Raw genomic sequence first — 24,632 nt, 5'->3', positions numbered from 1 at the left:
ACTGAAACCCACAGCCAACATGATTACCTGACAAACTTTAGAACCATTCCTGAGTTAAAAAGCCTGGTATCAGCGCTAATTCACAATTTAGTATGGGAGGCCATGACCAAATGGTAAGATCGGAAAGATAAAAACCAGAAATATACATTTGAAGGAGACAAAAATTATAGCTACAGAAAAACGTCATTACACTCAAACGCAAAGGAATCAATGATTAGACTTCAGCATAGTGCCAGGGGTAAATAAAGAGAAATAAGGGGAAATAAAATATAAATAAGGGATTGATTGAACGGAGCCGATAGACCATCTCATGGATTGGCAGGCCCGTTATTACGGGAGCATCATGGTAAGGGCTCTAGAAACGTGAGGACAGGCGGGCAAAGAAACCTCTGAGGAACACGCAGCAGCGTGAGTCCCCACCCCCAGCCTCTCCCTTCTGATGTCTAAACCTCGCGCTGTGTCTCATCCTGCCTCCAAAGCCGCACCCGGGTATCGGCGCCGCCCTCATCCCGTAGCCCAGCCCCCAGGCCGGCCTCCATCCTCCGCCTGGGTCGCCGGGCCTGTTTCCGCCCCCAGCCCCGCACCGAGCAACCCCAGGGCCCACCGGCAACCGCGCGGGGAGAACTGCGAGTTCTCTGCCGGAAATGGACGGACGTGATTGGCAGCCCGAGCCCTGGAGACCCGCCCCTTACTCCCGAGGCAGGAAGCGGAAGTTGCGTCACTGGCTCGCGCGGTCTTTTTGTCCCGGGACTCCGCGCCTAGTGGAGCGGTCCCGTTGGTCCTCGTGCGGTGGCCCCGTCCTCGCTGAGGCCGGTGAAGGGAGGGCCCTGGGCGCACGGAGGGCGTTAAAGGACAGGTGCTGCCCGGGACCCGAGGGGCTCCGTAGAGAGGCCGGCCCTCTGCTCGTACGCCCGGCCACTGGGCCCCGCGCTGAGCCGGGACGGGAAGGGCGCTGCCCGGGGCGTTGGCGTCCCCTCCGCTTCCCTGGTCAGAGCCTCCGCGTCACCTTCGAGACTTTTCCCCAGAAGGAGAAGCAGTTCCGCTGTACGAGTCCCGTTTCTCAGGCCCCGCGCCCTCCGGTTCTCAGGACCTGCGCCCCCGCCGTGTGCCTGTGAGTCGGGGGAAAAGTGGGTCAGGGGCCTCTGCTGCTTTTCCTGGGCGACAGAACGTGTCGCTGGAGAATTTGGCCTTGTCTTGGCGCGTTGTTTGTTTTGAACATTACATGAAGGTAAGATAGTTTCTTAGGGTCAAGTGTGAGCATATTTGTGTATATGATTATAAGCAGATGTTGACCACAGGTCTTGCATCTAAAGAAAAGCGGGAATAGTCTGAACTTCTGGGCCCCTCCATCCCCACAGAGGTTTTAAACATGGGCCTCCAGAAGAAAAAGATGGAGACTTTATGACACCAGTTCTAGAATAATGAAGTTTACCATTAACAGGGTGTTCGGACTAAGTATTTTACCCCCACATTTTTCTTTTGTAAAATCCTAAACTTACGGAAAACTTGAACATCCAGTACAATGAATGTTCATTGTAGTAGATTCACCATTTTTAGCATTTTGCGTGTTTTCTCTCTCCATAGATAAATGTTTTATGATAACTATTTGAAAGTAAGTGAGTTGAAAATAAATTGCAGACATGATACTTGACCTTTAAATACTTGGTAATCCATCTCCCAAAGATAAGGACGTTATCCTATTAAAACCACAATAATACTGTTTCACCCAAGAAAGTTAAAAAGAATGTCATCAAATATCCACTCTGTAAAAAGGAGAATTTTCTACATTGTTCTGAAATATGTTTTTGGAACTAGGACTCAATCAGTGTTTATATATGGCGGTCATTTATGTCTTTTCATCTTTGACCTAGATCGGTTGCTGTTGTTTGTCCATTGTATTGACTCTTTGAAGAATCACACACATTCTTTTAGAAAGTAGCGCATTTTGATGTTTCGGATTTTATTTTCTTGGTGTGTTTAAATGTTTCTTCTGTTTCTTGTATTTCCTGCCAACTGGTAATTGGGTCCAGAACAGAGGTTGGCAAACTTTTTGTCTGAAAAGGTCCAGATAGTAAGTACTTGATGCTTTGCAGGCCATAAGGTATCCAGATTACTCAGCTCTGCCTTTGTAGTGGGCAAGCAGCCATAGACCCAAATAAAGAAATGGGCACAGCTGTGTTCCCACAAAGCTGTATTTACACAAACAGGCCTGTGACCACAGTGTGCCAGCTCCTGGTGTAGAGGCTTCAAAAGACTATTTCATAATATTGTGCAAGTGGTGTGTACATCAAATTGCATTCCACAGGGAAGACAAAAATTTATGCCATCCCTCCGTTAGTGGTGCTAACTTTGGTTACTTAAGGTAGTGATCAGCAGAACACTGTGTTTTAAAGGTAGACTTCTCCTTGGGAATAAAAAAGTCCTATGTGGGGTCATATTTTGATACTCAGAATGTCTTGTTCCCCAACAACCTTTCTAACAATTATCTTAGCAGCTGTTAATCGCTCGCAGTGAATAAACTTCTGTATAGGTTGTCTCACATTTGTGGTGGTGTATTTTCAGGGCAAGCTTCTTAGGTTGTTTTTCTAGGTCAAAGGGCAAATATACATTTACTTTAGCTGGATATTATAAATTTCCTTCTACAGGTCTTGTGCCATTTAGTAGTTTCTGAATGAACTTTTTAAAAACGTATCTAAAAATATGGAGAAACATAAGGAACAGATTTTAGTTTTAACATCAGGGTGCTTGTTTTTAAAAAGAATATCCTGTCCACTTTTCATCCTGATTAAAAATATTCAAATATATTTTCAGACGTGCAGTGTTTTGCATTATATTATATGCTACGCAGGCGTTTTATGTGAGTCGTACATGATTTTTAGGTTGTAATTCTATTTTTGTGCTCCTTTATTTGTGCATACTATACTGTAACGCTCTTGTGGAGAATGGCGATTCAATCCACAAATGGTTATTGAATTCCTTTAATGAGGTAGAATCTGTGCCAGGGACGGAGAAACAAGGGCCATCAAAATGGACAAAGTACTGCCGCCATGGGGCTTCCAGTCTGTTTAGGAATACAGATATTAAACGAATACTGGCAAGTTTGTGATTTGGACATCAGAATAGCTTAATATGAGATGGTAATACGTATTGGGAGGGGTTGAGACTTAAGTTGTGAACTAAAGCCTGAGTAGGATGGACCTAGTCAGGTCATTGAGTGATTGTGAGGATTTGTAGAGTGGGTGAGAACATTTCAGGTGAAGGGAACTTGATGAGCAAAATCCAGTGTAGGTGAGACCTTGGTGTATTTGTTAAACTGAGGAAAGAGTGCGGGCAGAAGCAGAACAGAGTGGCGGCAAATAGAGCGGAGAGCAGGGACGGGACCAATGGAATGAGATATTCTAAGGCCATGGAAACTGCTGAGATGTTTTAGCAGGAGAGTGATCTGAATCCGTTGCAACTTAAATAGAACCCACTAACTCCTGCTTTGGGAATGGACTTCAGGAAAGATGAGAGTGAAAGCACAGAATCAAGATAGAAACTTAGGGTGGATAAGTTTTAAAACGTGATTGTGGCTCCTAGGTGTGGATGATTGTTATGGAAAAGGAAGTGAAATGATTTGAGAGTTTTGTAGAAGGTAAAAGTGAAAGAATCCAGGCATTTCCTGCATCTGTTCCTTTATTAGAGGCCATACTCCCGCTTAATGAATGTTTGGTTAGTGCTTAGTGAAAAAATTCAACCCAGGGCTCTTCTTAGGACGCTTGTAAACTATTGGAGGAGGTAGACTTCTATCCAAGAAAGTAAATGTATTATTACAAATGGATTAGCGTTCTGTAGCTAAAGTAGAGGACAGTATTATTTTCTGTATCTTTAGATGGGAGTAGATAAAGGCAAGAGAGTTGATAAATATTTAAGTTATAAAAAGACAAGGCATAGGAGTTAGCCATGTTGGAAGGGACGGGAGTAGGAGATGGGGAAAGCGTTCTGTATTTGGTTGATTTGGTTTCTAGGATGAGAGAGGGGAGAACATCAAGGGTTACGTGCAGATTTGACAGTAGAGACCTTTTATTTGGTTCGGGAAAATACTGAGGGAGGATTCTAATCTTCATTGTATACCTGACAGGAAAAATGAGTGATATCTGTTCAAATGATGTGAATCAAGAGAAAATAAGAGAAAGGACGAATGTGTTTTAATTTTATGAATAGTAAATTGATTCCAAGGAACTAATCAGAATCAGTATTCACTGTGTTATTATCAACGTTTCAAGTGTTTATGTTAATAAACATAGAGTGGTTTTGTAGTCCATCTGGAGGTTCCTTCTCATACCCAGATTAGGCCTTTGATTCCCTGACTGAACATCCAGAGTGAGCCCTCCTGTTTGACTTTTTATAGACAGTGATGCCTGTAGGGGGCTAGAGTCACTCCACAGGTAAAGGACTAGAAGACTCCCCTGATAATGCGGGTTGCCAGAAAGCACTGAAGCTTCCGTGTAGCTTGGTAATATCCACGTTACCCTCCCTGTTTCCCACTTGGGTGTCCCAATGAGCTAGCTGTGCCATAGTGAAACAGTTGTTGGGGAGTCTGTAGATAAAGTTGATGAGGATGTGCAAATACTGAGATTCTGTGAATGTCTTTCCAAGGAGCTCAGCTCTTTGCTCAGGTCCAATGGCTTGACTAAATGTGTCCCCAGATCTCCTGTTTACTCGTTTGTCTCCAGGGATCACTGTTCTTCTCAATTGTGCATGAGTCCCCATGAAATCAGGAGACAGAAATCACACTTTGATTTAAACAAGAGAAGTGTAATATAAGGATGTAAGGAGAATTGTAACAGATATCTTAGAGTTATGGAGAGTGCCTAAGGAAATCCAAACTTGTAGGGGTTCCTCTCCCCCAGCTGGACTTCAGACCCTGTTGGAGAACGTATCATGGCAGCTTATGGGATGGTAAAGAAGTTCACTAGGTTGCCAGGACCAGACATAGTGAACAGTCACTGCAGGCAGTAAGCAACTCTCTGGATGCAGACAAGTCTTGAGTGGGGTGTAGGTGGGGAGAGGGAATCAGGTGCCACTATGGCTGCAAGATCTAGAGCACTAAGTATCCAGATAAGGAGGCCGTGGGAAACGACTGGTGTGCAGAGAATCCGAGGCTGGTGGATGAGTGCTCGGAAGACAGGGTTCCTCCCACCCTCACATTCTCAAGTAAGTAAATATATTTCTGAAACCTGAGATGTATTGTGTGATGAACATTTAGCTATAATCTGGGTGAAGATTGAAGAGTGGTGTGAGGGATCTCTGTTGTCTGTTGATCACCAATCCCTGGGTGCCTTCAGTGAGCCAGGCTCTATGCCACTCTGTACTGGCAGACACTGGCATCCAAAACAGACATAACGCTACCTGTGAGATGCAAGAAAAAAACTTCTCCACAACCAGCTGATCCTAATGTCAGACAACAGTGTCAAAAAGCAGTAGTACAGCTACAGAGGTCCTTATGATAAAAGATTCTGTTTCTCCAAAAATATAAAAACTTAAATATGTATCCACTTAATAATATTGTTAGAAATATATAAAGCTTTGCTTGACAGAGTAGAAGAAATAAACAAGTCCCCACTTCTAGTGGGGGATTTTAATATAGTTTGCCCATGTTGTGAAACAATAGAGGAAAAAGCAGTTAGAATATACTTTGGAAATGCTATGTGAACTGCCTAATGTACATTTACAGATGTAAATGTACATTACTAAATATTTAAGAGGTATGTTTAATTGTACATTAATTATATCTCAATTACAAAGTAAAAAGGAAAGGAAAATGTTCTTTGTGGGCACCTCCTGACTAAACAGATTCTTGGGCCTGTTAAGCCCAAGGACCTCCAGTTTGAGACCCCTGGTAGTAAGGACAGTTATACTGTGAGTCTAGACATTTTTTGTGACCATGTGTGTTTCTGTTTTTAGTCTTCTGAACTGTAGCGTAAGGACCATGGGAATGTGAGGATGGTATTGGTTCCTAAATAAAAATATGTCAAACTTTCAGTGGTTGTCATCATTCAAATACCGTTTTGTAGATCAGCATTTGGCCTGCTGGTCTGTGATTTATTAAAGGTTATTGTTTGTTTTGTTTTTTTTTTGAATTGAGGTCACATTGGTTTATAACATGTAAATTTCAGGTGTACATCATTATGTTTCAACTTTTGTATCGACTGCATTGTACTCACCACCAAAAGTCACCATACACATGTGCCACTTTACTCCTTTTGCTATCTCCCCACTCCCTTCCCCTTCTAGTAATCACCAGTCTGTTGTCCATATGTATGCATGTGTTTGTTTATCTTCCACATATAAGTGAGGTCATATGCTAATTATCTTTCTCCATCTGACTTATTTCATTTAGCATAGTACCCTGCAAATTCATCCACCTGTTTGCAGATGGAAGATTTCGTCTTTTATGACTGAGTAGTATTCTATTGTGTGTGTGTGTGTGTGTGTGTGTGTGTATGCGCTTCTTCTTTATCCATGCCTCTGTTGATGGGCACTTAGCGTGTTTCCTACTCTTGGCTATTTTGTATGATGCTGCAAGAACATAGGGGCGCATATATCTTTTTGAATTCGTGTTTGCGTGTTCTTTGGAGAAAGAGCCAGAAGTGGAATAGCTGGATCAAATGCTATTTCTGTTTTTAATTTTTTGAGATATCTCCATACTTTTTTCCATGGTAACTGCTCTCATTTTACCTTCCCAGCAGCAGTGTATGAGGGTTCCTTTTTCTCCACATGCTCTCCAACACTTGTTATATTTTGTCTTTTTAATAATAGACATTCTGGTGGGTGTAATATGCTATCTCATTGTAGTTTTGATTTGCATTTCCTTAATTATTAGTGATGTTGAACATCTTTTCATGTGCCTATTGGCCAACTGTATATCCTCTTTGGAAAATATCTGTTCATATCCTCTGCCCTTTTTTAAAAAATTACTAAGATCATATTGGCTTATAACATTGTGTAAATTTGGGGTGTACATTATTTCAGCTTTTGTATAGATCACATCGTATTCATCACCAACAGTCTAGTTTTTATCCATCACCATACACATGTGCCTTTTTACCCCTTTTACCCTCCCCCCATGCCTTCCCCTCAGGTAACTGCCAATCTGTTCTCCTTATCAATGTGTGTGTGTGTGTGTGTTTATTTTCCACGTATGACTGAAATAGTACAGTATTTGTCTTTCTGTGTCTGACTTATTTCACTTAGCTTGATACCATGAAGGTCTAGTCATGTTGTTGCAAATGGCACAATTTTGTAATGTTTTATGGCTGAGTAGTATTCCATTGTGTGTGTGTGTATATATATCATCATCTTTCTCCATTTATTTGTTGATGGGCCCTTGGGTTGCTTCCAAGTCTTGGCTGTAGTCAGTAATGCTGCAAAGAACATAGGGGGTGCATATATCTTTTTGAATTAGTGATTTCATGTTTTTGGATAAATAGCCAATAGTGAAATAGCTGGATCATATGGTATTTCTATTTTTAATTTTTTGAAAAATCTCCATACTGTTTTCCATATAGCTGCACCAGTTTGCAGTCCTACCAGCAGTATATGAGGGTTCTCTTTTCTCCACATCCTCTCCAACATTTGTTACTTCTTATCTTGTTAATTATAGCCTTCTGAGTGGAGTGAGGTGATAACTCATAATTTTAATTTGCATTTCCCTAATAATTAGTGATGTTGTACATCTTTTCTTCTTTTTTTTTTTTTTGCAAGGAAGATTGCTGCTGAGCTAACATCTGTGCCAATCTTCCTTTGTCTTTTGTATATGAGATGCTGCCACAGCATGGCTTGATGAGCGGTGTGTAGGTCTGCACCTGGGATCCAAACCTGTGAACCCCCAGCCACCCAAGCAGAGCATGCACATTTAACCACTACACCTCTGGGCTGGCCCCTGAACATCTTTCCGTGTGCTTGTTGGCCATCTGTATATCTTTTTTGGAAAAATCTATTCATGTCCTCTGTCCATTTTCTGATCAAGTTGTGCTTTCTTTTGTTGTTTAGTTATATGAGTTCTTTGTGTATTTTGGAGATTAACCCTTTGTCGGATATATGATTTGTAAATTTTTTCTCCCAGTTGGTGGTAGACGTGGTTTTCGAAAAACATACTGCTAAGACTGATATCAAAGAGCATACTGCCTAGGAATGACAAGGTTTCAGGTCTTGCATTTAAATCTTTAATCCGTTTTGAGTTAATTATTTTGCATGGTATAAGATAATGGTCTATTTTCATTCTTTTGCATGTGGCTGTCCACTTTTCCCAACACCATTTGTTGAAGAGACTTTCCTTTCTCCATTTTATGTTCTTGGCTCCTTTGTCAAAGATTAGATGTCCAGAGATGTGCAGTTTCATTTCTGGGCTCTAAATTCTGTTCTCTTGACCTGCGTGTCTGTTTTTCTGCCAGTACCATGCTGTTTTCATTAGTTTTGCTTTGTAGTATCTTTTGAAATCAGGGAATGTGATACCTCCAGCTTTGTTCTTTTTTCTCAAGATTGCTTTGGCTATTTGGGGTCCTTTGATTTTCCATATAAATTTTAGGATTCTTTGTTCTATTTCCGTGAAGAATGCCATTGAGATTCTGATTGGGATTGCACTGAATCTGCAGGTTGCTGTAGATAATACGGACATTTTAATTATGTTAATTTTTCCAATCCATGAGCATGGAATATCTTTCCGTTTCTTTTATGCGTTCAATTTCTTTCAACAATGTCTTACACTTTTCAGCATACAAGTTTTTCACGTCCTTGATTAAATTTATTCCTAGGTATTCTTTTTCTTGCAATTGTACTCTTGATTTCTCTTTCTGCTAGTTGGTTGTTAGTGCATACAAAGGCAACTGATTTTTGTATGTTGATTTTTTTACCCTGTAATGTTACTGTATTTGTTTGTTATTTCTAATAGTTTCTTAGTGGGTTCTTTAGGATTTTCTATGTATAGAATCATGTCATCTGCAAATACTGACAGTTTTACTTCTTCCTTTCCAATTTGGATCCTTTCTTTTTCTTTTTCTTGCCTAATTTTTTTGGATAGGTCTTTCAATGCTAGGTTGAATAGGAGTGGCGAGAGTGGGCATCTTTCTCTTGTTCCTGTTTGCAGAAGAATAGTTTTGCTTTTCAGTGTGAAGTATGATGATGGCTGTGTGTTAGTGGTATCTGGCCTTTATTATGTTGAGGTACTTTCTTTCTCTACCAATTTTATTGAAATTTTTTATCATAAGTAGAGGTTGAATCTTGTCAGATGGTTTCTCTGTGTCTATTGAGATGCTCATGTGAGTTTGATTCTTCGTTTTGTTAATGTGGTGTATTGCATTGGTTGATTTGCAGGTGTTGAACCATCTGTGTGTCCCTGACATAAATCCCACTCGATCATGGTGTATGATCCTTTTAATGTATTGTTGTTTTCAACTTGCTAATATTTTGTTGAGGATTTTTGCAGCAATGTTCATTGGTGATATTGATCTGTAAATTTCCCTTTTTGTGTTGTCCTTGTCTAGTTTTGGTATCAGGGTAATGTTGGCCTTGTAAAATGAGTTAGGAAGCTTACCAGCTTCTGCAGCTTTTGCAAGGGTTTGAGAAGGATAGGTATTAAATCTTCTTTGAATGTTTGGGAGAATTCACCAGAGAAACCATCTTGTCCTGGCCTTTTGTTTTGGGGGAGGTTTTTGATTACTGTTTCACCTTCTGTAGTTGTGATGGGTCTATTCAGATTCTCTATTCTTGATTCAGTTTTGGGAGGTTGTATGATTCTAAGAATTTGTCTGTTTCTTCTAGGTTATCCTATTTGTTATTGTATAGCTTTTCATAGTATTCTCTTATAATCTTTTCTATTTCTGTGGTATTTGTTGTAATTTCTCCTCTTTCATTTGTGATTGTATTTATTTGAGCCTTCTCTCTTTTTTAGTGAGTCTAGCTAAGGGTTTGTCAATTTTGTTTATCTTTTTAAAGAACCAGCTCTAAGTTTTATTGATCTTTTCTGTTGTCTTCTTAGTCTCTTTCATTTATTTCTGCTCTGATTTTTATTATTTCTTTCTTTCTGACTTTGGGCTTTGTTTTTCTTCTTTTTCTAGTTCTTTTAGGTGCACTGTTAGATTATTTGAGATTTGTCTTATTTCTTGATGTAGGTCTGTATTGCTGTAAACTTCCCTATGAGTACCACTTCTGCTGTATCTGTATGTTGTGTTTTCATTTTCTCTTGTCTCCAGTTATTTTTTGATTTCTCTGTTTTTTTGCATTGATTCAATAGTTGTTCAGTAGCCTGTTGTTTAGTCTCCACAACTGTGACTTTCCCAGCTTTCTTCTTCTTGTCGAGTTCTAGTTGCATACCATTGTGGTCAGAAAAGATGCTTGATATGATTTCAAACTTCTAAAATTTATTGAGACTTTTTTTTTGTTTCCCAGCATATAGTCTGTCTTTGAGGATGTTCCATATGCCCTCAAGAAGAATGTGTATTTTGCCACTTTGGGGTAAAATGTTCTGTATCTGTCTGTCAAGTCCGCCTGGCCTAGGGTTTCATGTAAGGCTCAGGTTTCCTTGTTGACTCTGTCTGGATGATCTATCCATTGAAGTTAGTGGGGTCTTGTAGTCCTCTACTATTACTGTGTCCCTTTAAGTCTGTTAACGGTTGCTTTGTATACTTTTGTATGCGTATTTTAGGTGCATATATATTAATGTAAGTTCTGTCTTGATGGAATGGCCCTTCCATCATTATATACTGTCCATCTTTATCTCCTGTTATCTTTTTTGGCTTGAAGTCTATTTTGTCTGATATAAGTATGGCTATACCTGCTTTTTTTTGGTTGCCATTTGCTTGGAGTATCATCTTCCATCCCTTCGCTCTCCGCTTGTGTTTGTTTTTAGAGCTGGGGTGAGTCTCCTGGAGGCAGCGTATTGTTGGGTCTTATTCTTTTTTTTTTTTAAGATTTTATTTTTTTCCTTTTTCTCCCCAAAGCCCCCCGGTACATAGTTGTGTATTCGTCGTTGTGGGTTCTTCTAGTTGTGGCATGTGGGACTCTGCCTCAGCGTGGTCTGATGAGCAGTGCCATGTCCGCGCCCAGGATTCGAACTAACGAAACACTGGGCCGCCTGCAGTGGAGCGCGCGAACTTAACCACTCGGCCACGGGGCCAGCCCCTGGGTTTTATTTTTTAATCCATCCAATCACTGTGTGTTGTGTGATTGGGGAATGCAATCCATTTACATTTAGGGTGATTATTGATATATGAGAGCTTAATACTGCCATTTTGTCTTTTGTTTTCTGGTTTTTCTATATTTCCATTGTTTCTTTTTCCTTGTGTTTCTGGCTGCCATTTCAATTTGGTGGTTTATGTCTTGTGACTGCTCTGTATTTTTGTCTTGTTGTTACCATGAGGTTTGTATAAAAGATCTCATAGATGAGATAGTCCGTTTTCTGCTGATAGCATCTTATCTCCATTTGCCTATGTAGGTTCCATCCTTTTCATCTTCCCCTTCTATGTTTTTGTTGTCACCAGTTATCTCTTTTTGTATTGTGAGTTTGTGACCAAATTGAAGTGTTTATAGTTATTTTTTTTATTGAGTTAATGATAGGTTACAATCTTGTGAAATTTCAGTTGTACATTAATGTTTGTCAGTCATGTTGTAGGTGCACCACTTCACCCTTTGTGCCCACCCCCCACCCCACCTTTCCCCTGGTATCCACTAAACTGTTCTCTTAGTCCACATTTTTAAATTCCTCATATGAGTGGAGTCGTACACAGATTATCCTTCTCTAGCTGGCTTATTTCACTTAGCATAATTCCCTTGAGGTCCATCCATGTTATTGCAAATGGAATGATTTTGTTCTGTTTTGCATCTTAGTATTCCATTGTATATATGTACCACATCTTCTTTATCCATTTATCTGTTGATGGGCACTTAGGTTGCTTCCATGTCTTGGCTATTGTAAATAATGCTGCAATGAACATTGGGGTACATAGGACTTTTGGGATTGCTGACTTCAAGCTCTTTAATTTTTTGAGGAATCTCCGTACTGTTTTCCATAGTGGCTGCACCACTTTGCATTCCCACCAGCAGTGTATGAGGGTTCCTTTTTCTCCACAACCTCTCCAACATTTGTTACTATTAGTTTTAGATATTTTTGTCATTCTAAGGGGTGTAAGGTGATATCTTAGTGTAGTTTTGATTTGCATTTCCCTGATGATCAGCGATGATGAGCATCTTTTCATGTGCCTATTGGCCATCAGTATATCTTCTTTGGAGAAATGTCTGTTCATGTCTCCAGCCCATTTTTTGATCGGGTTGTTTGATTTTTTGTTGTTGAGTTGTGAGAGTTCTTTATATATTATGGATATTAAGCCTTTGTCAGATATATGACTTGCAAATATTTTTTCCCAGTTAGTGGGTTGTTTTTTTGTTTCAATCCTGTTTTCATTTGCCTTGAAGAAGCTCTTTAGTCTGATGAAGTCCCATTTGTTCATTCTTTCTATTGTTTCCCTTCTCTGAGAAGACATGGTGTCCGAAAAGATCCTTTTAATACTGATGTCAAAGAGTGTACTGCCTACGTTTTCTTCCAGAAGCCTTATGGTTTCAGGTCTCACCTTTAGGTCTTTGATCCATTTTGAGTTTATTTTGGTGAATGGTGAAAAAGAATGGTTATTTTTAATATTTTCTTTTCCCTCTAGCCTTTATGTTATAATTGTTTACTAACCTATTGTGATATTGAGTTGCAGTTTTCTGATTCTGTCTGTCTTTGTCGCCTTGCTCAAAGCTTTGTATACCTTTGCCTGTTTGTTTCAGGTAGGAAGCCTCCTTTCAACATTTCTTGTAAGGCAGGTCTAGTGGTGATGAACTCCCACGCCTGTTGTTTGTCTGGGATAGCGTTTATTTCCCCTTCATATGTGAAGGATAACTTTGCTGGATAGAGTATTCTTGGCTGACAGTGTTTATCTTTCAATATTTTGCATATATCGTTACATTCTCTTCTAGCCTCTAGAATTTCTGCTGAGAAATCCACTGGAGCCTCATGGGGCTGCCTTTTGTGATTTTTTTTTTCTCCCACTCTGCCCTTAAATTTTTTGTGTCATAGACTTGTGACAGTTTTAATGTAGTGTGCCTTGGAGAAGGTCTTTTTGCATTGAGATGATTAGGTCTTCTGTTAGCTTCATGTCTTTGTATTTCCAGTTCCTTCCTCAGGTTTGGGAAGTTCTTAGCTATTATTTCTTTAAATAAGCTCGTTGCTCCTTTCTCTCTTTTCCATTTGGGATTCCCATTATCCTTGTGTTGCTTTTCCAAATTGAGTCAGATATTTCTCATAGAATTTCTCCATTTTTTAAAAAGCTTGGTTCTCCCTCTTCTTCCACTTGTATCGTTTCTAGGTTTTTATCTTCAAACTTGCTAATTCTCTCCTCCATATGGCTTGCTCTATTTCCAGTGCTTTCTGCTTTATCCTTAATCTCATTTTGTTGTACTCTTCAGCTCTAGAATTTGTTTGTAAAACTCAATCTCTTTGGTGAAGAACTACACCTGCTCATTAATTTTATTTATTTATTTGTTTATTTTTTTTTTTTTGAGGCAGATTAGCCCTGAGCTAACATCTGCTGCCAATCCTCCTCTTTTTTTCACTGAGGAAGACTGGCCCTGAGCTGACGTGCATGCCCATCTTCCTCTACTTTATATGTGGGACGCCTACCACAGCATGGCTTGCCAGGCGGTGCCATGTCCACACCTGGGATCCGAACCAGTGAACCCCGGGCCACCAAAGCAGAATGTGTGTACTTAACTGCTGTCCCACTGGGCCGGCCATTTTTTTATGCTATTGGGTTACTGTTGTGTTTCCTGATACCTAATGAGTCGTTTTCTGCTAGTGCATTTGGCGCAGGAAACATTTTTTGTATTTGAGTTAGCTCTGTTTATTTTGATTCTAAGCTGCTTCTGGTTGTATGTGAGAGCCTGCGCTTTCCACTCTCCACTATCTCTGCCAGACGAGTCATCAGTGTTCTCATTGCACTGCTTGTGCCTCCAAGATTGCTGTTTCCTAGCTGCCTGTGTGGTCACTGCAGTTGCTAGTGTCATCCCCGGGGTCACCAGGCTATGAGTACCTCTGCTGCTTCTGGGGTTGCCTTTCTTGGAGGTTCTCCCACTGCAGCAGGGAGCACAGGGAGAGTGGGGCAGGAGCTGGGGTCACAGACACCTCCACATTTTTGCATCTGCAGGTGCTGCTGCTGTGGTTAAGAGGACTGAAGTAGTATGTGCCTCTGCAGCTGGGGAGGACCGAGGTAATTTGCCTCATTGTTGCTGTTGTCTGGCTCTTTGTGAGCTCTCCATGGGCTTGGGCACTGCTGCCACAGGTGACCCCTCTACTGCTGTTCCTGGTTATCTAGGGGATGCTGGCAACACTGCTCCTGCAGATCCTGGGTTTGCAAGTGTTGCTGCTGCTGGTGGACCTAGGTTCATGTACAATACTGGCAACACAAGAGAAGTAGTACTTAGGTCGCGAGTGCCGCTGGCTCCCTAAGTTCTGGTCTCCAGCCCCTGCATGGGTCCTGGAACTTGAGACGGTCATAGGCAGCACCCTCTGCTGGCGGGGCCAGTGTCAAGGCAGCACCACCGAGGCCTGAGTCCTGGACACCACTGAGGCTCTGAAATCTCAGGTCGTGGGTGCCACGTGCTACTGCTTGGGGAGCAGAAGGGCCTGAGCCATGAGTGCTGCTGCAGCTCCAGCAACCTCTGGTGTTGGACACCAGCATGATTCCTGGAACCTCAGATCACAGGTGCCGCTGCCGCTACCTGGGTATCAGCGTCTTGGATGCAGCCCTGCTGCTGGAAGGCTGGTGTTGGAAGCACTGCTACCAGAGTAGGGGGAGGGCGCTGGGTTACAGGTATCACATTTCCCGGAGCCTCTGGTGACGGGCCTGCAGGGATTCCTGGTGCCTCCAGCAGCGTGGGCTGCCTGGGTTCCTGGGGCTTCCATTCATGTGTGTTACCTCAGTTTTTGAAGCCTCTGTTCAGAGGTGCAGCCACAGTTCCTAGAACTTCCAGTCTCAGGAGCTGCTGCCACTGGTGCCCTGCTTCCACCACATCCAGGAAGTTTAGTCAATCTACCTTCACTTTTATAGATGTATGGAGCTCTGAGGCGTCCTGGTTCGCTGTACAAAGAGTCCTTTCGTGATCTGTGGATGTCGTACAGCTTGTAACTTGGAGAGAGAGAGAACAACTCATTCCATCTGATGCTGATATGCCAAAGTTTATTGATTTTTAATGAAAAGATAACTTTCAAACATAGAATGTTAAAAGACAATTTAAGAAACATAAGGGAAGTCTATGGGAAAAAATGAATAAATAGAAAAGCCAATTGGGTGGAAAATGGAACCAATGAGTAAAATGAAAAGGTGGTCCTCTGAAAAGACTCATAAAATAGGCAGATGTTGGGGCAAGTATGATATGGCACTGCCCCATTCCCAAGGCCAGGGTGGAGCAGAAACCTGTTTGATTTGAGTGTTTCCAACCAAGACCTGTGGGGGGTTGCCGTACTTTACTGTATTCTGAGTTCTTTTGTAAAGACTTTGACATGTGTTTTCTAATCTTTTAGGGTCAGATTTGGAAGTCCTATGATTACTTCCCCTTTTCTTCCATTTTCTTGTTCAGGAACCAGTAGAATGTATGTGCCTTCTGTGTGTGTCTGTGTGTGTGTGTGTGTGTGTGGGACACTTGTTATTTTCTCAATTTCTTGATTGTTTTTCTATATCAGCTGTGAATTGGTTTATGTATTATTACAATATCACCTATATTCTCCAATAGGAACGTTGGATCTTTAGTATCTGTTTTTGTTTTTTTGTTTTTTTTTTTTGGAGGAAGATTAGCCCTCAGCTAACTACTGCCAGTCCTCCTCTTTTTGCTGAGGAAGCCTGGCTCTGAGCTAACATCCGTGCCCATCTTCCTCTAGTTTATACGTGGGATGCCTACCACAGCATGGCTGCCAAGCAGTGCCATGTCCGCACCTGGGATCCAAACCAGCGAACCCCGGGCCGCCGAGAAGCGGAACGTGTGAACTTAACTGCTGCACCACCAGGCCGGCCCCTGGATCTTTAGTATCTGGAACATTTTTTGTATATGGTACTGCTCTCAACTGAGTGCCTAGCAGAGTACCATAACTTCTTCATTATGTACTGAAGGAATAAAGGAATAAGGCCATGATAAGAACTTAAAGGAGGCCCAGAGCTTCAGAGTTCTCTGGCATCCGTCAGGGGAAGGTCAAGAGTGTTGGCCAAATAGAGTATTTCATTTTTCCTCCCTTCATATGGCCAGGCGCAGTCTTGACCAGCACTGTCCAGTAAAATGTGTAGGTCATGTACGTAATGAAAATACTTACTTAAACTTGTAAGCAATATTTTAAAAAATGAGATATTTTATGTTATTATCTATATTTGAAGCATTCTAAAGTCAGTAGACACTAACAGTTATCAGATATATTTGATTTGTATTTAGATCATACAGAATTTAGAATTAAAAGAGTAGATACAGATGTTCATGTTGTTTCAAATATATAAGTGAGCTGTAAACTCCTAATGAGACATCTGGTGCAGATGGTCCTCAGTAAATGGAAATTGATATTACTGATGCTCTTGTTATAGAGCATACTGTTTTAGTAGCTTTTAGGTTCTCCCTGCGCAATATACAGTCCTTTGGTCTGGGCTTGAGCAGTCATGCTGCTGGTTTATCTAGGAGGAGCTTAAGTGAGCCAGTGAGTGCTGTTCTCTTGTCAGCTCCCTGGTACATATGCCTTAGGTAGAGTGGCTGCATAATCTCATTCATCAAGTCTATTGCCTTGACAAATGAAGAGACACATTCCTCAGGACTTGAGTTTCCCTCCTCGTAAAATGAAACCATTATGCCTTTCCTCATGGGCAGCATGGCTCACAGTCCCCTTTTGTGGCTCCAGGTGAGACAGGACTCCTCTGGCATTTGATGGCAGTAGTGTGTATTTCTGTGAGATTGCTTGAGTGTGCAGGGATATTTGGGAATTTCAAGCTAGAATGGAATTGTAACCGAGCAAGGGCTCATTCTGCTAGCCGCACCCTGATGCTACTCAACTCCAAGATGAGTCGGTGGTTGAGAAAGGGATTTCTTCAGTTAGTTAGCAAAATTAGAAGATGGTGGATTCATGTCCCAAAGACCATCAAGCAAGCACTAAATCTTGAGGCCATTATATGGGGAGGAGGGAAGAAAAGGGAGTGGGTCAGGCTATTTCTGGCATCCATTCTCCAGACTTCTTATCATCTGTTCTGCCCGCAGGGTCTGATGTTATTTCAAATAACTTCCTTAACAATGAGTTTTGGTTTCGGACGGCCTCTTCGGTTCCTGAAAAATGACTCATGCCACTATCAGCAAAATTTCATGTCAGATTTGAGAACCTTCTGAAACATGTTAAAACATGTCCCTGTACCCTTTGTATAATAGCCTGGTTACATTATAAGTTAATGATCAGCAATATGTGATTGGCAGTTGCAGAATCATTTCCAGGTAGGCGAATGTGGGAATTAGGGTCATCTCTGGGTCCTCATGCCTTCTTTCTTTTCTTCTAGGCCTGCTTTCTAAGGACCGTTCCTGCCTTCTGAGGAAAAGATAGAGGCAGAAAAGATGGTAACTGACTGTTTGACACATTTTTTTCTGGTAATTAGAAAGTGTATCCTGGGGCTGGCTCCGTGGCCGAGTGGTTAAGTTCGTGCGCTCCGCTGCGGCGGCCCAGGGTTCGCATCCTGGGTGCGGACATGGCACCGCTCGTCAGGCCACGTTGAGATGGCGTCCCACATCCCACAACTAGAAGGACCTGCAACTAAGGTATACAACTATGTACAGGGGGGTTGGGAAGGTAAAGCAGAAAAAAAAAAAAGAGTGTATCCTACAAAATGACATATCAGGTCCACCAGTTACGCACATTTCCTTCTAGGTACATCTGTCTGCAGAGTTTCTGAAAGAAATCAAGCCACTCAAGGACTGAATCCCTCTTGAATTCCCTCCTAAAGTGGAGCCTCTGATTGGTTCCTGTGAAAAATCTCAGTATTTCAATAATTACCTTCTAATACTGTCTTTTATGATGACGACTGCATAATTTTCATTTTGCTACATGCTCTGACATGTAATGAAGATGGAAGTGTTCATTTCTCAAAGAATTTATTGATTGATCAACTTTTCCAAGTGTCTGCAATTTGCTTAGAACCATGCTCCAAGAGAGAAATAAGACGAGAAGAACTTTTAGTCTAGTTGTGGTGAGATAAGCTCATGTCTTAGAGGTTCCATTAAACCCATAACTGGAGGAGATCAACCATGAGTGAGTATAGACAGAGAGGAGTACCTGGGAGCATTCCACTCTGAGGAAGATGATGAGAGACCTTCAAACCCTCTGTTACCATTGGCTCTCCCATCCTCATTCCCCAGTGAGCGCTGGTGTACATGTTACTTTACTGACCCAGCTTGTGTGTGATGGTTTAGGACTCAGTTACCTTCGCTGATGTGGCTGTGCACTTCACCCGAGAGGAGTGGACTTTACTGGACCCAGCCCAGAAAAATCTATACAGAGATGTGATGCTGGAGACCTACAAGAACCTGATCACCATAGGTAAGGCTGCCATCATTCCTGTAACCCCTTATGGAACAGATATATATGATGTCTTTATTGTGTTCCACTATTGGTGATGAGAAATCTGCAAACAGTGGAAACTAGGAGACACCAGTCTCTACACTCCTGGGTTTTAATCCAGTGTGGTTCCTGTAAAACTGTGGTTCTAGGACTAACACCATCCCCATTACTCTCTTAGAAATGTGCATTCTCAGACTCCACCTTTAACATAGTGAATGAAATTCTGGATTTGGACCAGACGTCTGTGTTTCCATGAAAATACTGGACGTGATTCCAGTGGACAATGAAGTTTGACAACCAATGGTCTAGTAATTTCCATATGGTATTCTAATCTCCATAAGCATGAACCTCTCTTTTGCATTTATTTTATTTCCTGTTTCAACAAAAGTCTCACTCCTTTTTAATGTGTATGTATACATCTGAACGTGAGTTTCAGCAGCCAGAGATAACCAGTCTCTTTGATGCACAGAAAGGGGATATTTGCTTAGCTCTTTTGAAATAATTTTACTACATTAATTAGAAATATGAGAGCTGATTCATGGGAAAGTTTCTTATCTTTTGCAGGGGCTTTTCTGTTAATACATTTTCCCCTATAAACAGGATATCAGTTGTTTAAACCCAGTCTGATCTTTCGATTGGAAGAAGAAGAAGATTTGAGAACAGTGGAGAGAGGAGTCTTCCAAGGTCAGTGATTCTGAAGAACTTTCCTGGTCAATGAAAGTTTCAGTATATTTGGAATTGTAATAAGCAAACTTTAATATATGCTTTTTCTCAGAAGGCTGAGGTCATTGGTCTCTGAAGCTTTGCAGTATCTTCAACTTCTCATACATTCCTCTTTACATTTACTCAGAATATCTTGTGATCTCACAGAATGACTTGTTCTGTTCCTTTTTTAACTTTATCATTTTGATATATGCCCTTTGTCTATGACTTTCCTATTTTCTTTCTCTGATAGTATTCTCTTTTCCCCATTGTATTTAATTTTCATAGAATTGCTTTATTTTTTTTTATTTTTTATTTTTTGTGAGGAAGATTGGCTCCGAGCTATTGCCAATCTTCCTCTCTTTTTTTTTACTCCCCAAATCCCCAGTACATAGTTGTATGTCCTGCTTGTAAGTCATTTTAGTTCTTCTGTGTGGGATTCTGCCACAGCATGGCCTGAGGAGCAGTGCTAGGTCCACACCCAGGATCTGAACTGGCAACCCTGGGCCACTGAAACGGAGCACATGAACTTAACCACTCAGCCACGGGGCCAGCCTCCATAGAATTGCTTTAATCAACTCCTGGATTTTGACTATATGTGTTTATCATTGCAAAATTTCTGGCATAGCTGAACTTCTGAAATCTCTCTTGCCCTTTTTTTTTTTTTTTAATATGTTTAATTTGGAACTGATGCAAATGACTCGGTGTTTTTAATTCCTTTAATCTACATTTCTTTCTGAAAACTCTACATTTGTTACTCTTTTTTGTTTTAGAATGCAAAATGCAACTTAAAACCAGAGACTCGACAATTCAGCAGGATATCTTTTGGGAAAAAACACCCAGTAGGCTAGAAATGGTAAGATCAGTACATTTAAAAAGAGTTATTTCTTATTTTTCACATTCAGCAAAGATTGAGATTTTCATTAGATAGAACATGAGCACAGCTGATAAATATTTGAGATAAGTAGCATTCGCCCAAGAGAGAGCAATGCCTCTGGAAAGATACTCTGTATATGTTGAATTGGGAGATTCCTAAGCTTAGCTTGAAAGTTGTTGCTTCAGAATTCCCACAAGGACTCATTTCCAGGTATATAACTAGATACTGACTTTTTAAAACAATTCCATGAAACTGTACAGGAATCTTTTAAGATTAGAGTAGATAGCCTATCATTCTGGCAGAAGGATTCCATCATTCAACTTGAAAGACATCAACAGGGTAGGAAGTGTATGAGTGTAGTGGAAATGGTAATCATCAATGTCATAATGATGTTTCAGTTTTCAGATAGATGGGATCAATTAGTGAGTCTGAGAAATCTTTGAATCATCATTCTTCATTCTTCAACAGGAAAGAATCCACAGTGGGTGGGAACTCTATGATTGTGAGCAATGTGAGAAAGTCTTCAGTGAACATTCATGTCTTAAGAGCCAGAGGAGAACTCAAAATGGAGGGAACACTTATGAGGATAATCAGTATGGGACAAGCTTCCTTACTCTGCACAAGAAAAGCTCTACTAGAGAAAAACTTAACATGTTTAATCACTGGGGAAAAGCCATCAGCCTGACTCCACATTTTGTTTATAGGAAAATTATCGTGCAAAACAAAGCTTTCAAATGCAGTGATGGTGGGAAAGCCTTTGTTAATCAGTCTTACTTTCAGGCACCAATGAGAACTCACAATGGAGAAAAACCCTATGAATGCGAGGAATGTTTGAGATCTTTTATTCACTCCACAAGCCTTGGTCTGCAATTACAAACTCACACTGCTAATAGTCACTATGACTGTAAGGAATGCAGAAAATCCTTTGAACAGTCCACATACTTTTACAGTGATGTCCAAGTGCACACTGGAAGAAAACTCTTTAAATGTAAGGAATGTGGGAAGGCCTTTATTAAGTCTTTTGAATATATTGAACATATGAAAACATACACTGGAGAGAAGCCCGTTCTATGTGAGGTACTTGGAAAATCCTTTAGAAATTCCTCATACCTTTATGTTCACAGTCGAATTCAAGCTGAAATAGAACTCTCCAAATGTAAGAAATGTAGGGAAAGCTTTAAATGTTCTGTGCCTCTTAATGTTCACTTACAAACTCACACTGGAGAGAAGCCTTTGAAATGTGACAAATGTGATGAAGTCTTTGCTACTTTCTTAAATGACACTAAACGTTTAAGATCTCTTGCCAGAGAGAAGCCTTTTCAGTGTAATATATGTGGGAAAACATTTACCAGGTCTTCGCACTTTACGGTTCACAAACGTCTTCATACTGGAGAGAAACCCTATAAATGTGAGGAATGTGGAAAAAGCTTTAAACGTTCTGAGCACCTTAAAGTTCACATGCAAACCCACACTGGAGAGAAACCCTATGTATGTAAGGAATGTGGGATGGGGTTTAAACGTTCTATGCACCTTAAAGTTCACATGCGAACCCACACTGGAGAGAAACCCTATGAATGTAAGGAATGTGGGAAAACCTTCACTCAATCCTCAGGTCTCATTTACCACAATAAGATTCACACTGGAGAGAAGCCTTTTAAGTGTGACATATGTGGGAAAGCCTTTACTACATCCTCAAATCGGATCATCCATTTTAGAACTCACAGTGGAGAGAAACCCTATGAATGTAAGGAGTGTGGAAAGGGCTTTAAAACTTCTGTACACCTTAACCTTCATATGCGAACCCACAGTGAAGAGAAACCCTATGAATGTAAGGAGTGTGGAAAGGGCTTTAAACATTCTGTGCGTCTTAACATTCACATGCGAACCCACACTGGAGAGAAACCCTATGAATGTAAGGAATGTGGGAAAGCCTTCACTCAGTTCTCAGGCCTTAGTGGACATGCAAAAATTCACACTGGAGAGAAGCCTTTTAAATGTGGCACGTGTGGAAAAGCGTTTGCTCTTTCCTCATATCTTAACAGACATTTTAGAACTCATACTGGACAGAAGTCTTTTGAGTGTAATATATGTGGGAAAGCGTTCAGCAGTTATTCTTACATTTTTATTCACAAGCGTATTCACACTGGAGAGAAACCTTATAAATGTAAGCAGTGTGGGAAAGCGTTCAGTTTTCCTAATTCCTTTCGGCGTCATGAAAGAACTCACCTGGAGAGAAATCCTGTCACTGTAAGGAATGTGGTCAAGCCCTCAGTCATCCCGATTCACTTCAAAGATCTGAAAGGGCCACGCTGCAGAGCTGTTCTGCAAATGTAAGGAATCAGGGAAAGCTGTCAGAATTTCCTCACAACCCAGCATGTAAGGACTCACAATGAACCATACTATTAAGAAACAGAGAAAGCCCTTCACTGTTTCCTCAGTGAAATATATATTATATGAGAAATCTTGCAGTGGAGAGAAATCCAACTGATATAAGATAAAATGTGGGAAAATTGTTCTGCTAATGTTTATTTGTGATCTTTCCATGGAGAAAAACTTCATGAATTTCAGAAATATTGTGGAGTCATCATCGTTTTCCATTAGATTTTTTCTTATCCTTAATGAACATGGATGATTCACAGTCAAGAGAAACTGAATATAGGAAATATGGGAAAGGCTATCCTGAGTGTGAATCTTAGGGTCTTCTTAGATGCATAACATTCTGGGTGGTTCTGTAGATGTATTCTGAGCATTTGTGATTAGGCCCTGAGCATTCCTCCAGATGATGTGTCTTTCCACTGATAGGCCAGTCTATTTGCTACATCTTCCAGGTCACAACATGACCAAAGATGGGTCTGCAGGATTTATATTAATCCTTTCTAACCACCTGGTTTCTCTTCTTGGATTGACACGGTCTTACATTGTGATGACAGTGACTACTTGACAGTTCTCACTGAACTCACTCACAGTGAGTCACACTGGCCAAGGTGGAGGGTAAAATACATCTCTGAATTTTGTAAAAACTACCTTGTCCCTCTCACACCTGGTCCTTTCAGATTAGAATGTCAGTGTCAAGCATAGTGGTGAAAAAGTGAGATTACACTTACTGATGTGAGACACCCTGATTTCATGACTTTGGAGGATTCTCCTGCCACCTGGGGAGGGCCTTTAACCTCAAGCCACACAGGATGATGGTGAGAATACCGAATAGTTTCTTTCACACCATACACAACACTACAGCATGATAAAACAATGATGTCATTTGTCTATGTCAAGCTACAGCTCTCAGAGGTGATATGACCTTCTTCTGTGTCTGTCATTCTATCCATGGGCTGTGAAAATAGGAAAACTCATGTGAATATAGTTGGTCCTGATAATCTGCTGTGCTTAATGCCCTCATTGGCTCTTCCTGAAATGTGACCCTTGGGTATAGACAAACCAGCACAGTCTTGTTTCACCTTCAGTGATACAAATTCACATAGTTGAGATGCTCAAGCAGCCTTAAGTTATGTCAAGCATGGCCATCAGGTGTGCAGTGCTTAATGACATTTTCTTGAGGCTTAAAACACTGTACGATAATCTAGATCAAGCTTAACAATAAATCCTGAGTGAGAATTCTCTGCACCTTTGTGTTACATGTTTGTATGTGTGGAGGAGTCCGTCATGTTCTGCTTCACTGTTGGGTATGAATATTGTTATTTAGCCCATCTCTTGGGTCTTTAATTATTCGCAGCAATAGCAAAGATCAGCAGATTGGTCTTAACCTTTTGTGTATGGTGTAAGGGTCACTGATTGGCCTTAGATGAGATCCTAATTGTCTGAAAGAAGAGCTATGGATCCTGCCAGAATTTGGAACAGGTGCCTGAGTCTACGACCTTGTGGGTAGTGTTCGAGGTCACTCCTGCAGACTGGCCTCATGCTGCTGCTGGCGCTCCCATGACAGCATCCTCAACAAGTGCTGTGCAAGAGAAACGGAGCAGATTTGCATAATAGTTATCAACTCAACAGATAAATAAAATATATTTGATAATGTCCACTAACAATTCTTGATAAAATGTTAGTAAATCAGAATTTCAAAAGATTTGAGTTAACTCCACCATGGCTACCCACTGAAATCCACAGCAAACATGGTTACCAGAGAAACTTTAGAACCATTCCTAAGTGAAGAATTTCTGGTATTGGTGCTATTTCACAACATAGTGTGGGAGGCCATGGGTCGTATGGTAAAATCAGAAAAATGAAAACAACAAAAAGAAAAATGAAAAGATTCGTAGAGAATGTCATTGCATTAAAAACACAAAGGAATCGATAATTAGAGTTTAGCATGGTGTCCAATGTAAATAAAAAGAAGGAGAAATAAAAACCTAAGGATGGCATTGATTGAAAGGAGGAAATAGACTATTTCATGGATTG

General features: G+C 40.9%; 1 protein-coding gene across 9 annotated transcripts; it reads left to right on the top strand.

Annotated features, from left to right (window-relative positions):
• Positions 1-705: 705 nt before the first annotated feature.
• LOC103563665 (zinc finger protein 266-like) lies at positions 706-23,843 on the top strand. 9 transcript variants are annotated; one of them, XM_070625594.1, is made up of 7 exons: positions 721-1,111; positions 17,589-17,844; positions 17,954-18,622; positions 18,822-18,951; positions 19,244-19,327; positions 20,119-20,201; positions 20,691-23,843. In XM_070625594.1, exons 4-7 carry the CDS (start codon positions 18,927-18,929, stop codon positions 22,554-22,556), a joined length of 2,058 nt encoding a protein of 685 aa, XP_070481695.1. In that variant the 5' UTR covers positions 721-1,111; positions 17,589-17,844; positions 17,954-18,622; positions 18,822-18,926; the 3' UTR covers positions 22,557-23,843. The 9 variants fall into 9 exon arrangements, with proteins under 9 accessions (XP_070481692.1, XP_070481691.1, XP_070481695.1 ...); XM_070625597.1 differs by having other exon boundaries at positions 724-1,228; positions 18,496-18,622; XM_070625593.1 differs by lacking the exon at positions 18,822-18,951 and having other exon boundaries at positions 729-1,111; positions 17,954-18,334; positions 18,496-18,622.
• Positions 23,844-24,632: the final 789 nt, after the last annotated feature.

The sequence above is a fragment of the Equus przewalskii genome, chromosome 6 (genome assembly GCF_037783145.1).
Source record: "Equus przewalskii isolate Varuska chromosome 6, EquPr2, whole genome shotgun sequence".
Classification (NCBI taxonomy): domain Eukaryota; kingdom Metazoa; phylum Chordata; class Mammalia; order Perissodactyla; family Equidae; genus Equus; species Equus przewalskii.
The sequence above is the reverse complement of the archived record's forward strand: the minus strand, read 5'-3'. Positions and strand labels throughout refer to the sequence as shown.